Genomic DNA, 18,401 nt, shown 5'->3' on the forward strand with positions numbered 1-18,401 from the left:
TCTTCAAATTATTTAACACATGAGTCATATTATAATTGCAAATAGCGGGGTTGTCATTTATCATGTCAAAAGTCAGGGATGCTTTTTCAAGTATTAGTGGAAAAAGTTTCAGGAACTTTAAAACAGTGTGAAGTATGAATGTCAGTTGAGAGAATAAACCAGAAATTTGTCTGAGGTGACATAAACATGCACACAGAGCATGCTGTGTGTGTGTCACACATTCAGTGATGTGTATAGTCACTCATCACGTACCAGTGTGACTTTTAACCCAAAATAATCTAAAAATCTCACAGTCATGTGACATTTTTTTCCCCTTTATATATACTTGTGACATTGTATGAGTTTGTGTTGACATAATTTGCTAATTGTAGAAGTGCCTGGTCAGCAACTGTGACAGAACAAGCTAATTTTAGAAAGCTTGCTTTTTGTCAATGAAGATTTCACTAATTTAATACGTAAAATAACTATCGATCACACAAATTCATAATAAACATATTCTGATACATTTATGCTACATCAAAAAATTAAGCTGTGAAATTATCAGTTAAAATTCCATGTGACATATAAGAAATGTACAGAATTTTCACAGTGTTATAATTAATCCACATTTTAATTTATGACAAAATAATTCAACTAACTAATCTGATTCAGCATAGAATATGTACATGAAAGGACTGAAGATGCTTAACCCTCCCACAGTAATTTAGACCCCACAAGTTTTTTGCTTTGTGCGTAGTCCGACGCAGTCGCACTGACACTGGGTGCGCTTTTACAGGGGTTTTTTTGTGTGTAGTTTCGGAAACTGAGAGTCTGACGGAAAAACTCCAGCTTCCTCGCTGTCTGGCCGTGGTATTTGCCACACTCCTCTTAAGCATTACACTAAGACCTCAGGAAGGTTAACAGAACTGAAAAATTAACATGACGGTTTATCTTTTATCTATTTGGAAACAGTTGATGCAGGTTTCTATGTCCAACATGCAATGTAAGAAAAAAGTCACGTACAGAGACCCTGACGCTAGATGGTGGAACTCAAAATCTGTTTCTCAAAATGAGATCCATAAGGTATATTTAGTTCATGCAATATATTGCACCTTATAATTATACACCTTATAATTGTTTTTTTATCATCGGTATTGAAAAAGACAGTGGTGGAGGGTTACTAAAAACACTGCTAAATATCTGTTGTGTAAAAGTAGTTTTTGACATTATTTGTAATTCTGATATTATTAATGCTTCTAACCCCCTCTCTTCTGCAGAATGACTATCGTAAGTTATCCATGCAGTGCAAAGACTTTGTGGTGGGTGTGCTGGACCTTTGTCGAGACACAGAAGAAGTTGAGGCCATTTTGAATGGAGATGTGGACCAATGCCCACCAAGTCCCTACAACCGGCCCTGCCTCAGTCGCGTCAAGCTGGCCATCAAATATGAAGTCAAAAAGGTAAGAAGAAAGTAAACATTTTAGAAACAGGAAATTGCTAAACCAGATATATAGAGTGAAATATAACCAAGATTAAAACAAAGAACAAATGAAGTTTAACTCTATTCTTGATAACATGGCACTCAAAAGAGATTAATTCATATGTTTGATATTACACAATGTTATATATTAAATCACTGATTTGAAAAATATCAAAACTCTTCATATTTTATTAGATCAATTTGCATTCTTGAATTTTTTTCTGTACCCTTGTTATGTGAGTTTAAACTTTCGACATGCTGTTTTTGATAAAGGGACAAATGAAAATGTTTTTCCACTTAAAAGGATTTTCACTCATCCTTTTAGGTGGTATCCCATTTTATTTGGAAGTTACATGTTTATAAACTAACTAAACTAAACTAAACTAACTATGAGATCAAGTTGCCTTCACTGCAACATAGTATATTTTAGATTGTAATGGGTCTTTAAAAGCTACAGGAAGAAATCCAATATAAAAAATACTTTCTAAGCTTAGTAAAGCCACCTGGCATAATCCAGTCATAATAGGGTTTGTTGAGGACATGTTACAGTTCAACAAAGTGTTATATAAAGAGCTTAAAATGAATGTGTTATGAATGGGTAAATAAAGCTTGCTGCCTATCACAAACTACACAGAAAGGAAAAGCCAACCAAGCATAAAATTGTTCCAAAAACAAGATTTTATTAGTGAACATCTATGCAGAATACAAAAAAAATCTTTAAAAAAATAAATTTCAACAGTACACATAATTCATCCAAATGTTGTAATCCTATAGACAACCTATTTGTAAAAAAATAAATAAACAAAATAAAAATTCTGCTCATTCTGCAGACCATATTTTGTGTAACATCCTGTTTCTCTACAAATAATGAAAGTAAAAAAATGTAGCATGTTGTTTAAAAAATAAATATATAGTTCAAAGCTTTTCCCCTACCTATGACATGTTGGCTGAGCAATCACTTATATTCCCTTCAACCCACTTCGTCCTAGAAAAGCCAAACCAACAAACCAAAGTTTGAGTTTGAGGGCTACATGGAATACATGTCATGGTTTTAGGATTAAAATAGCTACTTCTGAATATTGGAAAATTTTATAAAACCATTTGCCTCTTACGTGGTCAACTGCTTGTAACATGAAAATGAATTACTGTACACAAGTATCAGATATATAAAAATTATGCCCAGAACAATGATAATGTTCTGAGTAGAAATTCATATCCAGCTATGAACATGATTGTAAAGTAGATGTCAAGCTGTCTTTGGAGATGGAGACCATGAAGATCATTCAGATTTTTTTTCCAAGTTGCACAACACAAACATATAATGAGTGTGTGTAGTGAAAAGAACAATTGTTTATCCTCATTCCTAAATTAAAATGATAGAATAAATGTCAGAAAGGATTTATCAAGGGTAACATTGTTTTTTTATGGGGGGTACTAAATATCAGCTGGCTCAAATTACATTTTGGAACAAATTTAAAAATGCATACATTTTATACATATTTCAGCAAAAAATCTTACTAAATGACGTAAACGGAGTTACAGATTCATGTTTCATTTGGTGTATCTGTTAAAAAGCTTCCAACCATTTGTAGTAATGAACTCAGCATTAGCACCTGGGTCATTTAATAACTATGTGGGTAAGCATGAAGTGTTTGTACAAATTTTTTTTTTAAACTTTTGTGTTATTGTGCCTTTAGAAGATCTAAAGTAAGCAACTGACAGGCCCCTGTGGGAGAACTAATCCGCGCTGAGCAGAGGTGGCTTTAAAATGTCAAATCAAATCCCTTTCCCCCATTTCACTTCACTAAAGTCCCGTTGGCACATACTTCCATTTGGCAACAGTGCTGTATGTTTTTCTGAACCATAGCTACCCTCGTGTATGTTTATGTTAGAAATCGTTTTCCTGCGTCTTTGTTATGTGTGTGTGTTGGGCAGCAAGAAAACTGTTTGATGCCCTTTTTGTTTTTAACCAGTAAACAAAAGCATCTCCAGTAGCAAGCTGCTAATTACTGAAGTTGCAGGGATGAGACACAGTGCCGTAGGAACAAGGTGGAGCACGACTGTGTTGAGCTCACATTTCTGGGCGCTGGCAGAATTAAGGGTATGGGTCAGTGGCTTAAAGGACTAGCTGGAAACTGACTGGAAACAATGTTATCTTTGTTTTTTAACTGAACTGCTGCACAAATACACCTTATTCATACGTCTTGCTATTGTCAGATTTGATCAGATTAATTTAACCCTACTGGGATGGAGGTGAAAACGACTGGGATGGAAACTTTTAGCTGTTATAGGTGCTTTCTCTACATCTACAACAAAGATGTAGAGAAAGAATGCATGAACCAACAGAAACTCAGCTCCTTGCAATGTTAAACATGAAGATAATAACACTTCCACATGGAATTTGATTGCTAGATTTAGCCATTGACTGAGCATTGATTCCTTTCCATCCCACATCCTTCCTCCAGCTAAAAGAGAAGCATGTACTCCATTTGTCCCCATAATACCTTTGCTACCTTTCATTTATCTCCCTGAGTAATGTCATTAATTAATGTGTGCACTCAGTCATTTCTACTTGCTGCCTGCTTTCATTCTTTCCTTTGCAAATCCTTCATTAAAGTGATTTCAAAACCTGCTCATAGACATATTTTCAAAATTAATGCAATTCAAAGTCATTTATGCAATATTTACAGCACAAATAACTGAGTTATAGATCTAGATCTTTATGGTTAAATATTTATTCAAATAGAACAGATTTTCTACTTAATTTACTCAATGAATAGAGGAAACATGTTCATTCTTTACATCTATCATTTTGGTTATCTTGCATTTTTTGTTTAAGGTCAAAGTACATGTAGACACAGTTTGAAATTTACTTTTTGCTGCTTTTTGTTCAGTGCTTTCTTTTGACTGATGTCAAAGAAGCCAACATTACTCCAAATGTTGCACACACTGAACGGCAGCATAAGAGCAAAGACCAGAAATCAACTTTCCAGACCAGTCACCCACTCTGCAGTTTAGGCATATTGAAATATAACTAACCTTCCCAAGGCTAAACAATTTAACTTTAAAACTTTAAATTGTAGTTTCTTGGTACTGATAGAGTTTTTGAATAAAAAAATGATGCAGCTCAACTCCTCATTGCAATCCCCCTGTTTTACAGCTGTACGAATTAACACAGGAAATTGTTAATCAGCTGACGATTAAATCAGCTACAATGGTTTGTGTCAAACTATGACACAAACCATTGTAAACTTTTCTTCTGTTGTAGTAAAGAAAACAGTATGTAAAATTACCAGAAAAACATAAATTGGACAGGCCTGTTGCTGAAGACATTTGCATGAAATAGATACTTGTTTTCATTATTTTTTTAAATACAATTTATTTTAGTATAGCGTGATCCTTTATTGTCCTTTGTAGCAAAATGTATTAGTATCAACATAAAATTGACAAATGGAAACACACAGTGGCACAATTAAACAAATATAGTACATTAATATAATTGAAATAGTATTCTGTATTTTTCTTGGTATCAGTATCAAGTGTGAAATTTTTGTATCATTCTACCTTAATTACAGCCTTTCATCATATTGAAAAAGTGTTATTTCCAGGAACATATTACCAAAGGCATATTGGTTTCTACTTTAATTGCCTTTCATCTTGCTTTTCCACATCCCTTTGTCTATTATTTCCACATTTTTTAAATTTTCTTTTTGTTTTTTGTCTTCAGTTTGTTGCACATCCCAACTGCCAGCAGCAGCTGCTGACTATTTGGTATGAGAACCTGCCAGGCCTGAGGCAGCAGTCCATCGGCGTGAAGTGCTGGACAGTCCTGGGGGTAACCGTAGGTCTCCCCTTCCTGGCTATTGCCTACTGGATAATGCCATGTAGCAAGGTAGGACCTGACAGCAACAGCAACATCAATGTAAAACAGTGTGGAGCACTTTTGGAATTATTGTTGTTTCTATATGCAAAGTAATAGAAACATTTATCTTGGTGTTTTATCATGTTGGTGCACCTGTAGTAAGGAAATATGTGATTGTGGACTAAAGGTTAACATTAAGGTTATCACAGCTGTCTTTCATTTGGCAGTGGTACTGTTTTTGTCTAGTTCTGACAAAAACAGAAATAGATTGCATGCATCAGTACCAACAATTTTGCATTATGATATTTTAAAGATCTAGCATTCTTGTTCTGCTTGTATAATCTGCTGCTTTTGGAAACTGTAGTTAGTATGTTAACTGTCGAAACTTTTGACAGGAGAGGTTGGAAAAAAAGTTCAAGCAAGTGTAGCTTTTTGAAAGGATTGCAATGAGAAAGTCTATTCTTAATTCAAAGACTTTTGGAGCAATGTCTGTTAGATATATGAGTCTGAAATAAAGAGTCACAGCTGTAATACACTGTATTATATTTAAGAAATCAACATACTTAGAATCTGTGCACCTTGCAGTCACTGATTCAACCATGAACTCCTTTGTATACCAAAGCATTTCAGAGTCAAATGTGAGTGTGTTTGACAGGTGGAGTTTATATGAAACCGGATCATGCAACCGGACTGTGGATTCAAACACAGCAAATTGAAACAGAATAGGTGAAAGTGCTGAGACCCAAGGTGTTGCAGTGGCTCATTCAAAGCTCATATCTCAAATTAATTGAAATGCTTTGCTGGGATTTTAACAGAAAAGCTCTGCAGAAACTAATACAATTTGTGAAAACCTTAATTAGCTGGAGCTTTGTTATAAAGAAAACAAACACCTTTATTGTGAACAGAGTGAGAGACGGAGAAAGTCAAACATTACTACTGCAAGTTGTTGCTACTATAGATGTTACTACATGGTATATCATCATGGGACATTCTTACTTTTACCTTTAATTGTAGGTATTGGATGTCACCAGCAACCAATGACAGAAGAAGAAAAGCAATATACATAGAAATGGGAATTAGTGAGTGCTGTCTTGGTGGTAGAGTTGTTTTTATTTTGTTGTTCTACAAAGAGCAAAATAAATGTGTGTGTGCGTTTGTGTTTGTGTGTTTTTAAAGTAATTTAACAGCTGGCACACTTCTACTGGTCTGGTTGGTTGAAGCTAAGCTCAAAGATAGTGATGGACTAATGGTTCATTCAATCATCTTATTTTTTGAGAAGATTTTTCGCTTTTACACATTTAACTTTTGATATGGTTCATGGATTCACAGTTTATATACTAGAGCAAAACTTCATCCAAGATGTACAGTGCTGTGAAGAAGACATGATGGTACTCACTTTTTCATATAGGACCCGGGTGGTTTGGATAGCATTTTTCTCATTCTAAACAAAAACATAATTTGAAAACTGATATTTATCCATCCATCCATCTTCTTCTTCCACTTATCCGGGGTCAGGTCATGGAAGCAGCAGCCTAAGTAGGGAGGCCCAGACTTTCCTCTGCCCAGCCACTTGTTCCAGCTCCTCTGGGGGAATCCTAAGGCGCTCCCAGTGCAGCTGAGAAACATAGTCTCTCCAGCGTGTCCTGGAGAGACTAGTCTTCCCCAGGTCCTCCTACCGGTGGGAGGTGCTCGGAACACCTCACCTGAGAGGCATCCAGGAGGGATCCTGACCAGATGTCCGAGCCACCTCAACTGCCTACTCTCGACAAGAAGGAGCAGCACCTCTACTCTGAGTCCCTCCCAGATGACCAAGCTTCTCACCTAGTTCTCTAAGGGAGAACCCAGAAACCCTACGGAGAAAATTCATTTCGGCTGCTTATATCCATGACCTCATTCTTTCGGTCTTGACCCAAAGCTCCTGACCATAGATGGAACGTAGATCAACCGGCAAACTGAGAGTTTTGATATTTGACTCGGCTCTCTCTTCACCACGACAGACCGGTAGAGCCCCCGCTTCACTGCAGATGCTGCGCCAATCCGCTCCATTTTTCCCTCATTCGTGAACAAGATCCCCAGATACTTAAACTCCTCCACTTGGGGCAGGACATCCCCCCCGACCGGGAAAAGGCACTCTACCCTATTCCGGCTCAAGACCGTGGTCTCGGATTTGGAGGCACTGATCCTCATCCCGGCCATTTCAAACTCGGCTGCAAACTGCTCCAGTGAAAGCTGGATGAAGCCAATAGGACCACATCATCCGCAAAAAGAAGAGATGCGATCCTAAGGCCAGAAAAATGGATCCCCTCAACACCTTGGCTGCGCCTAGAAATTCTGTCCATGACAGTAATGAACAGAATCGGTGACAAAGGGCAGCCCTGGCAGAGACTGCACACAGTGTTGTTCTCTGATCAGCACACTAATTATTGAAACTTGTGGATGTGTTTGTTGGAGTGGAGCAACTGAGGTGAGAACATGAGTTTCCTTACAAAGTCTGAACCAGCTTTTAACAGATTAAGATGTTTGCCTTGAGGTTTAAAAATGACTGACTTCTCACTTTCATTACAGTGCCAAAAGCATTTTATCACACGTTCTTAATTTTCCATCAAGGAAATTATAATTTGTGGAGTGACAATATTGCAAAGGCCATGCAGGAACTCTGCAAGCAGTTATGCAAATCTGCTCATCATGCTGGATAATCCTCTACCACCTCATCATCAAGTGGGGAATGCATGCATGCGTGTGTGCGTGTGTGTAAGATTCACAGACAGTGTTGTGGACCACTGGTTCCTGCCTGGTCTTTTACTGATGAGTGTGTCATTTTGTAGGGAGTGAGAGCAGTTGATGTCGAGTGTTTGAGTGAGAGGATGGCGAGTGCTATACAGCTGAGAGATTCCTCACCACTGAGACAGGGATTCAATCATGACGGACTGTCTGCATTTGATCTCACTGTGTCACAAAAACATTTGTGTACGTACGTGCGTGCGTGTGCATGTGGGTATGATTACTTTTAATTATGAATCAGCCAACCGATGAGGCTGGATCTGACAGTCTGTAATTTGTGACACTGGAAAGTGCACAAGAAGCACTGCACTAAAATGAAGTGTTGATTTAGGGATGTAGAGGCTGCTGTTTATTAGTATTAATTATATCATTCTGGTAGCTAGATTTATCAGGTTATAAAGACAAAACTACCTTAAGGCCAGAAGGACAACTACTGCAAAACAGCAATCTGGAAAATCTAGATGGCTTCTTGTATGCACTTTGATCCTCAGGTTTTTACATAGATTTTTTAATTTGAGTTGTTTGAGTTGGCCATTCCCTCAGTTTTATTTTCTTTCTTTGAAATCATTTTCTTGGCTGACTTCAGGATTGTTGTCTTGCTGAAAAATGTACCTTTGTTCATTCTCAGATTCCTATTGTATATTTCAGTACATTTCTCCATTCATCTACTACCATCATGTTCTCACTATCAAATTCACTGCTGATCTTTTATTTTTAGGATGATGTTTAGTGCCTTTTGTCCTCTATTTATTGGGTTTGCAGTGACATCCAAAGTTCAATTTTGGTCCCTTCTGACAAGACCATGTTGTTCAATTATTTCAACTTGTTCAAAAGCTGTAAAGCGAACTTTAAACAAGTTTTAACTTGTTTTCCTTTCAGCAGTGGAGTCTTGTGCTGTAAGTTACTTGTTATTGAAAATTGTACCTGCTAATTCCAAGTCTTGACAGAGATCTGCTTAGAAGTCTTTTGTTCATGGACAATTCTGTTGATTATTCTTTTGAATCCACTTTTATAGATCTTACCCTATAAATAATGATTTTTGTGATAACAATAACATTGTATTTTCTCCTATGTGTGGATTACTGGAGTTATTATTAACACAGAATACTGTTTTTGTACAGGAAAGCTGATTTGCACTGTATTTTTTTCTGTATGTTAGTTGAATTTTAAAATAAGATAGCTCATTTTAAAGCAACTTGAAGCAGTTTGAAGCCTGCTTCAATCTGCTGCAGAGAAGCTTTGATGTTTTTATATTACATTTTTGTAATGCCTTATCAAATACAGCTATCAATAGTGATTTTATGGAAATTCAGCACAAATATTATTTAACATCTAAGATATAATTTTCCTTTTATTTACATTTCTATTGAATGAAGTAGGAAATTCCACATTGAGAGCAGCCAAGTAAAGAGAAAAAGAGTGACTCTTATGTGAACTGGTTGAAGCCTCCAGAGATGAGTCTTAGGTGTTTTGTCAAGGATTAACTCAGTCTCTGTTTGGCTAATTAAGACAGGCTGGGTGTGTGTGAGGAACATGGACTAAATAAAAATAGGTTCTACTGGAATTATGGTAGATTTGCTGTCCTTATTTTGGAACATAATTGCAACACAGTAATTACAGAACGGCTCTGTTGATGGTGATTATGAAAGCAAACCAAATCAATGATATGCTAACATTTACAAACAGATCAACATTTGTGAACATTCATCCAATTGATTTAAAACACAAATAAGTTTAATTTTCCAAAGTGAATGTTCTTACCCTTTCAATTTTGTCTGGAGAATTTAAATCACATACAGTTTTCTATAAAAGTACACCTCTTATTTGGTGCAGGTGCAGGGACAAAAGCAGGACCTTCCAAAGCACAATGTAGGTGGTAGCTGATGGCGCCATGTTCTGGGATCAAAACTAAATCAAATTTCCAACAGCATGTGTTAACTCCAGATCTGTGCTCCTAGGTAACTTGATTATTTTCAGACAGAAAAGGTAAAATACATTATGAAGTCTCGTTGTTGAAAATTACTGAACAGAAGGAAGGAGCTGAAATGAAAACAAAGGTAATTACCCCATTTCATTGTATTTTCTATCTCATGTTTTATATTCATTTTACTAGCTGGAACATACAAGATTGCTAGCTTAATTTTTTTATTGACATTGTTATAAAAAAATCATTTTCTTATAGTGCAGTTTTAGTCAGGTGCATTTGACTTTAAATACATTGCAAATGTTTTTTTTAATTATTGCAGCAAAAGATAATTTTTCCCCCATTTTTTTCCACCATTTTCCACCATATAAAAGAAACATATGTACATATACAGCATATCTTAAAATGATGCAACAGCAGCACACATTTTGCTAACATACGTTTATGACTCCTCAATGCACATCAAAATTAGAAAATACTTTATATATGTTGATTTTACAAATTCTTAGAGTTATAAAGTGCTGAGCTCTGTGCAGTGTGCATAAACAACTTAAAGGTTAAGACCTTTATGTTTTAACATTACGATTAAAACATAAAGGTTTTAGCCTTTATGTTTAAAACCTAAACATAAAGGTTTATATCTGTTGATTTGACAAATTCGGGAAGTTATAAAGTGCTGAGCTCTGTGTAGTGTGCATAAACAACTTAAAGGTTAAAACCTTTATGTCCCTAAGAGTAAATTTGATTTACACACAGTGCTCACACATGTACATATACCAAAATGTATTTCTGGTACAGTTAATGCCACTTGATAAGTCAGAGAGCACTAAAGCTTCATTATGGGTCTATGATTTCTTGATTCATAAAACCACATACAGTACTTTGTGGTTCTCATGCATCAAAAGAACAAAAGCCTGGTCAGAGTTGGCCGTCTTATGAGGCTGATGGTGAAGTTGGACCAGTCTCTTTAATGCATCAGCAAAGTGAAATGAAGGAGGCCAGATCTTTAGATAAAGTTTTACAAGGTTAAAAATTATCAGGCAACCTTTACCTGCTTGATGTAGCAGTGTGTGTTGCATCCATTCACCTTCATGTGTTACTCTGCATAGAGCAGGTAGAGGTGTCCCGTAGGTAGTTAATATTGAACACAGCAGGTTATGAGACTGGCAAATGTTGAGATCCCAGAGGTCTATATGTGGCTGCGAGTGAGAGCATGTGTGTATTTATAATCACTGACATACTGCAACCCTTGTGGTATTTTTTAACAGTTTTTGCTCAGTACCTTCCATCCTTTCCTCCTGTCCATATGGTGCTTTTCTGTTAACTGTTGATTGTTTGGCAGTGAGTTACTCTGGCATTGTTGCTTGGAAAATGGATCATTGAATCAGAACAGCTGCTGTTTTCCTGCTAAGATGGGTTTGTAGTGATGCTTTCCATCTTTTCATCTCTGAGGACCAGAATATGTATAACTCCTCAGAAAAGGCTAAGTTACCTGAGGAAAGAAACAGATGTTGTGTTTGGCTTCAATTTTAATAGTTGAAAAAAATGTTTGAAAGGTTGACTCCTAGGTAACTCAACAATTTTAAAACATTCCTATTGTGTATTTAAGATAGTTTATTCAACAATATCAACAAACCACAGATCTAAACACAACTGAACAAACTAAATCCTGTTATTTTTGCCTCCAGCTTGGTCAGATTCTTCGCAGTCCCTTCATGAAGTTCGTGGCTCATGCCGTCTCCTTCACCCTCTTCCTCGGCCTGCTGGTCGTCAATGCTTCAGACCGTTTTGAGGGTGTGAAGAACCTGCCCAACGAGACCATCACAGACCATCCCCGACAGGTTTTCAGGGTCAAAACCACACAGTTCTCGTGGACAGAAATGTTGATCATGAAGTGGGTGTTGGGTGAGTCGAATAATGCACAAATATACTGATAATTTGACATTTAAGTAAAAAACAATAATGCTAGAATATTTCTGTTTTTTTTTTTAAATACATTTATGGAGCACTGCATGTATACAGTAGGTGTATGCAAAGTAAGAGAGTGTAGATACCAAACAAAGGTTTGTTTAAAACATATCCTTTGTAAATTAGTACAGGTTCTCTTCAGGGTCAGAAACGTTTTGCCCGACTTTCAGATATTGCATAATTAAAATTTCTTACAGCAACACAGTAACCAAGTGGATAAAAGACAAGGTTATAGTTGTATAACCAATTATACTCTTTCATCTTCCAAAGATCAAACAGAGGTTACTGCCAGCATGGATTCAGTCCCATTCTGACTTGCTGAAGCAGTATTCATCCTGAGTCTTAATGATGAGCCTGCAGGGAAAGTTTCAGGTTCACCCGAGATGTTGTGCTGAGGAAATATACAGAGAGCTGGAGAGAAGCAGAAATGAGGGAAAAGTTTGAAGTGGCTAAAAGAGAAAGATTAAAAAAAAAGAGTGCACAAGAATGAAGCCTGTGGCTCACCAAAAGACAGGCATGAGGAAACAAGAAAATAGAGGCGAATGACAAAGATAAACTCAAAGGATAAATAGCCTATGGCGATATCTGTCAGACCTCAGCTGCTTCCCATCTGCTGATATTCTTCCTCCCATTCATTCACACATAACAACATTATAAGTGTGGTTTGTCCATGTTGGTTCTCATATGGTCCTGCTTTTATTTGCTTATGTGTAATAGCATCATTCGTCCCTCTTACATGCTCATCTTTGGCAGCAGCTGTTTGTACAATTGTGTGTTACCCCAAATGTGTATGCATATGTGCGTTTGCACAGAGGCTCGTGGCTTAGTTGCTGCATAATTTCATTCGCAGCCATGCTTTTGTCATCCAGTAATTGTAAAAGAGATGGTGCCGATCAGGGTTTCCTTTTCACTAGGCAATTTTCCCCTTGTTTGGCTCCGTCTGGAGAGAAATATAATGGGTTCACAGCAAAGAATTTGGCTTTCAGACTTGTATGTCTGTTTGTATACACCTGAGCATCAAATAGCATCTCTTAAGTGGTTTTGTTTGAATGGAAAACCTTTGTTAGCAGTTTATTTAGATTTCTGACTCAGTTTATTTCTATTTTTGTGCTTTTTCATACATGTTCATCCCTAAATTAATAGATTTTCATACAGCTACCATCAAAAGCCTTATCACCCTTTAATGAGATACTGATGTTGGTTATAACACGTTTCTTCTCCTTTAGGTATGATTTGGTCAGAATGTAAGGAGATTTGGAGCGATGGGCCCAGGGAGTACATCATGCACCTTTGGAATGTTCTGGACTTTGGCATGTTGTCCATCTTTGTGGCGTCCTTCACTGCACGTCTCATGGCATTCCTGAAGGCATCAAAAGCCCAGCAGTATGTAGACATGCATGTGCCAGATGAAGACCTCAGCAATGCCTCACTGCCTGACGAAGTGGCTTACTTCACCTACGGTAAACAGTTGATACACTTTGGGGGAAAAAATGGCAATAGTATAAAACAATGTTTGTTTCAACCATTTGCTAAACTTTGCTTTGACAAAAGCTAAGTTCCCCGTGTGTGGAAACTCTTCTATTATGATGTTTAGCAATTATTTTCATATAAATGGATTATTTGACATTGTTTTAAAATCGAAAATCTTTTCTGGGTTGGTTATTTACTCTGATGCATGCATTGCTAATAAGAAGCTTCAAGTCAGATATGTAAATGTCACAAATGTAGAAATATCTCCGCTTTTGACCTGAAACATTTGCACCTGGTATTGCCATGCATATCTATGGCTCGGATTGCTTATAGACAGCTTTCTGCAGTAAAAGAGCATCTAGCAAAGTAAATAAACTCCTTTCACAGTGAAAGGCAATGCAAATGTTGCTACAGTTACAGGAAATTATTTTATCATAGAGATTTTGTCATAGCATTGATTGAATGAACATGAGGCATTTTAAAGATAGGGTCAATTCAGTTTATAGCCTCTCGTGCACTGCCTGTTCTAAATGATATTGCTGCATCTTCATTATGCCTTGCCATTCTTAATATATACTACAAAGGAACTAAGCATTGAAGTTGCTTCACCCCTGAATTGGCCCTAGAGGTAATCACTTTGCCTTACAATGTTGGAGATGATACGGTGACTCAGATTTTCCTTTCTCTCCACCAGGCTTTAAGCACAGACCAGGACTTCTGGTTGATCACTGTAAATAGGCAGAGTGGAGCAACAGCAGCAAAATGAGTACACCTGAGTACATTTATTTTTGTTTAAAAATTTGGCACATAATTGACCACGTTTGATTTTTGCATTGTGGTCATACGCAGATCCAAATGATGGTTGAAATTAACAGAGTGACGAGTTACAATCTACTTTTGAGATTCTGCTGGATGTGTATTAGAAGAGCTTTATAATCACACTTCTGCAAAGCAAAATGATATGGATGTTGCTTATTAATTGATATGCAGTGCATGACGTGCCACCTGTGGCCTGCTTGTGATTCTCTCAACAAAGTGATCGCATTCAAAGCTGTATATTATTCTATAATGTGAACAATGATTAGAAAGTATGATATTTAGTGTTATTTAAATTTACAACAAGCAAATCTGTGTGAACATTTACCAAGTAATTCATTCATTTATGGTCCCTAACATATTTATGTAGCAAAAGGACTGCAGGCTGCAGGTAATGTGCTTATCTGCACATGAAAAGAAACTTCACTAGTGCTTCCCCCTGCTGGCCGGACTTTGTCACGACAAACGACTCAGCAGATGGAGGCGATTGTTCTAAATAGATACTAACAGACACAACAAAACTATAGATTTATTATATTCAGCATTTTTAAGTTGAAGGTTAACATTTCTATTCAACACACTTCCCTTTGACTGTCAGCTTATCTTCATTGCCTTCCGTCTTGCTGCTCTCCTTCTATCCAATTTAAAAGATTTACTTTTACATTTCTGTTTAATCAATTCCTTTTCCCCCTCTCCCTTTGTTTGCAACGTTTCCAAGCATTCATTTTCATTCACACCCTTTTACTGAATATTTGTCTGCTCTGCAATCAGAAACATTTGTAAAAGCAATCAACATGAGGACAATGGTACAATGTACAGCATGTTTGATTCAGTTTTAACCCTTTATCAATTTAGCTTTTCATTGTGTTTTTAAGAAACATGTATGTTTTGTGATCTTTTGAAGTGATTATAATTAACTTTTTTTTTTGCTTTTTGTAGTAATTTCTAACGCTAAAATAATTTTATATAACATTTTTTATATAAATAATTTTGTTAATATATTGTTTGCTGTTTTTGATTTGATCTATTTTGTGTGCCTGCCCTTATATATGTATGAAAGCTTTAGTTAGTCTGAGTTGAAAACTAGTTCAGTATCATATCTTGACATTACATTTTAATTTTATTTATGTGTCATAGTTTTCTTTTTATCCCTGACAGTTCTTCCTCTATTATTAACTTTTCTACCTTCCTAATTTCTAAGTGCACTACTGAATATAGTCAAGAAGAAGGAGCAAAAGTAAGAATAGAAAGTTCACAAAGCAATAGAAAACTACTCAAAAACATCAATTTAGAAGACAACAAGAAGGTTTTATTCTTGAAGAAATATCTAAAGATACTAAAGGTCAGTTTACAATCCTTAAAGTTTGTTACACAAATACATTTCTGCCTTTCTTCTTCAGCCAGGATCAAGTGGCGCCCCTCTGACCCTCAGATCATCTCAGAGGGTTTGTACGCCATTGCCGTGGTGCTGAGCTTCTCACGCATCGCTTACATCTTGCCAGCCAACGAGAGCTTCGGCCCGCTGCAGATCTCTTTGGGACGGACAGTCAAAGACATCTTCAAGTTCATGGTCATCTTCATCATGGTGTTTGTGGCCTTCATGATTGGGATGTTCAACCTCTACTCATACTACCTTGGGGCCAAATACAATCCAGCTTTCACCACGTGAGTTAAGTCTGGCAGTAAGACTAGTTTGACATGTTTGAGGTTTAATTGTCTTTATTGTTACTATACTTTGAAAAAGTATTGCCCCTTACAGACCTCTTCTGGTTTTCTTTAGAGTTTTTCACACTTAAACATGTCAGTTCATTGCATTTTTAAATTGTGACTTCCTGTCACTGATGATCAGAGAATGTCCAACCAAGAAAGATTTGTAATTTTGTAAATACTTTTTGACATCGTTGTGTCCCAGAAGTATTCAATTTGTGCTCAATCTGTGTTATTGCTGCACAAGGTACAAAATAAACTGAAATATTAAAGTCATGGGGCTCTTGTAGAGGAAACGTCAGTTTTTAATCTCTATGCATTAAAACCAGACTACTTGGTTGCATTATATAAGACCTAAAGTTATGCAATAATCGATCTAATGATATGTCTACAGGCAGCTTGGATCTTGGCTTTGTGTCACTGCTTTAGCTGCACCAAATATAATTGCCATTTAGTCAATACTTTCTGGTCTTCAAGGTTTTGCTTTATCTTAAAGTGAAAAACAAAAATGGCTGATTGAAATTGACCTCTGTGAAATAAATCAGAATAAAAAAATTCAAAGACATAAGAAATTTCCAAGTGAACTAGAAACTTAAAAAGGTTAATATCACTTTATATCAGCCTATATTTGAACATGTGAAGGTATGAAACAGAGCTGTTTGAGGTGTGTTTTGGTTTAAACACCTTGGTCTTCCATCATCAATGTATTTGGTATTTGGTTTGGCATCTTTGAACCGTATTGATTACTGCAATCATATCTCACGTTCTGCACAATGTCACTTTCTTCCAGCAGGTCTATGATGTGTTTTAAACAATTTGTGGGAAAGTTGAAGTGAGGCAGGTTGTTTATTTGAGAATTTTAAATTGCATAGAAGCTTTCAGCCACACGCATACTGAACCTTAAGAGCTTTAATCTGCTTAAGTGTCTGTTCCTCCTATGATTATTGTCTGCCATTTCAAACTGTTAAAGTGTTTACTCTTTAAAGGCAGCAATGCATAAAGCCATTTATGTTTGCATTTTTCAGACATCATCTACAGAGGCAACATTTTTGGGGGAGAGAGTTTTCTGATAGAAAAGATGTTCTGCAAAAAATGTTTACTTTTACAAAAATTAGCTGTTCCAACATCTCCTATAACATCAGTTATTCTGCCTCTGCATAGTTTTTCGTGTTTCCCAAATATCCGACATCAACAATGTCGGATATTTGTTTTAAGATATCAGTGTTTGGCTGCTAACATAATGTTACTGATTATTATCACTCATATTTGACAGGAAATACCCTTTATATTTTTCCCTGCTACATATCGTACTTTATTTTCTCCAAGGAAGAAGAGACTCACCCAGACAAATTTTTTAGCACTTCTAATGAAAATGTGCCTAAAGCATTAAAATAAACATTTATCTTATCACAGCTGCAGAACTTTAAACTGTATAAGGAAAAAATTGAAATATTTTCTATCATAATCTTTTTGTGATGCTATATTCACTCCGGATACTTCTAAAAGTATTAACCATTATATAAAAAAACTCATTAATAATAAAAAATAGTACATTGTATAATATTGAAAGAATTGAGATTGAAAAATTTGTTGCATTCCTTCAATAGATTGAATTAGCACCTAAATGTACACTAACAGTAGGTTTATTGTTCAAAATGAGTAACCTCAAATTAGTTTAACAACTGGTTAACAACAAAAACACAAGTTCAGTTGGACATAAATTCAGGCATTAAGGTTTGAGACTTTTCATATATCTGGGCTGCCAACACATTTGTCCTTATTTGTATGGCTACGTTCACTTTGCAAATATGATCTTCATAGTTATGCAAATCCTCCTACTGAATGGCAAAAGCCATGTCATTGTACTACTATAATATTTCATATCTAATTTCAACTTATCGCCTTTTTACTTTCCCTTTCTCTTTGTCAGCCAGATCAGCAAAAAAGGGTGTATACCTGTGTATTTATTCTCAACCTAGCTTTGCATGTTCACTAATACTCTTTACTTTATGTACTACATCAAGCTACTATAAAGTTCAAGCTACTTTATAGTAGCTTATAGTAGCTTGAACTATTTTAAACAGTTATTGTTAGATCCTTTGTTTAAATTGTCAACTCAGATGTACATAGGGTCAAAATCCAAAATTTGATTTCAAATACCATTATCCTCATATCCTTCACCTATCAGTTATGTGTATAATGCAAAAAAATACGAAAACAAGTATATGACCTCACTAATCTTTATAGTCACTTGTTATAACAGGGAGCATAAAAGAAATTGTACTTTCTTGTTCTAGCTTACAGCCATAGCTGTGCTGAGTGGGTGCGTGTACAGTATCTCGTCTGCAGAGTCTCTGCACCGAGTGGCTTTGTGTTCTGCTTGGCTACCTACATGGAGCCAAATATCCAGACAA

The 18,401-nt window shown here is 36.2% G+C and overlaps 1 protein-coding gene across 1 annotated transcript in view; it reads left to right on the top strand.

Moving 5' to 3' along the window:
- trpc7b (transient receptor potential cation channel, subfamily C, member 7b) overlaps window positions 1–18,401 on the top strand; it is a 59,670-nt gene that overhangs the window by 14,658 nt on the left and 26,611 nt on the right. The window contains exons 3-7 of the mRNA XM_028008026.1: window positions 1,257–1,439; window positions 5,187–5,351; window positions 11,715–11,931; window positions 13,221–13,454; window positions 15,681–15,945. Of these exons, the coding sequence (XP_027863827.1) occupies window positions 1,257–1,439; window positions 5,187–5,351; window positions 11,715–11,931; window positions 13,221–13,454; window positions 15,681–15,945 (1,064 nt within the window). The remainder of the gene's footprint in view (window positions 1–1,256; window positions 1,440–5,186; window positions 5,352–11,714; window positions 11,932–13,220; window positions 13,455–15,680; window positions 15,946–18,401) is intronic.

The sequence above is a fragment of the Xiphophorus couchianus genome, chromosome 23, assembly GCF_001444195.1.
Source record: "Xiphophorus couchianus chromosome 23, X_couchianus-1.0, whole genome shotgun sequence".
Lineage (NCBI taxonomy): Eukaryota > Metazoa > Chordata > Actinopteri > Cyprinodontiformes > Poeciliidae > Xiphophorus > Xiphophorus couchianus.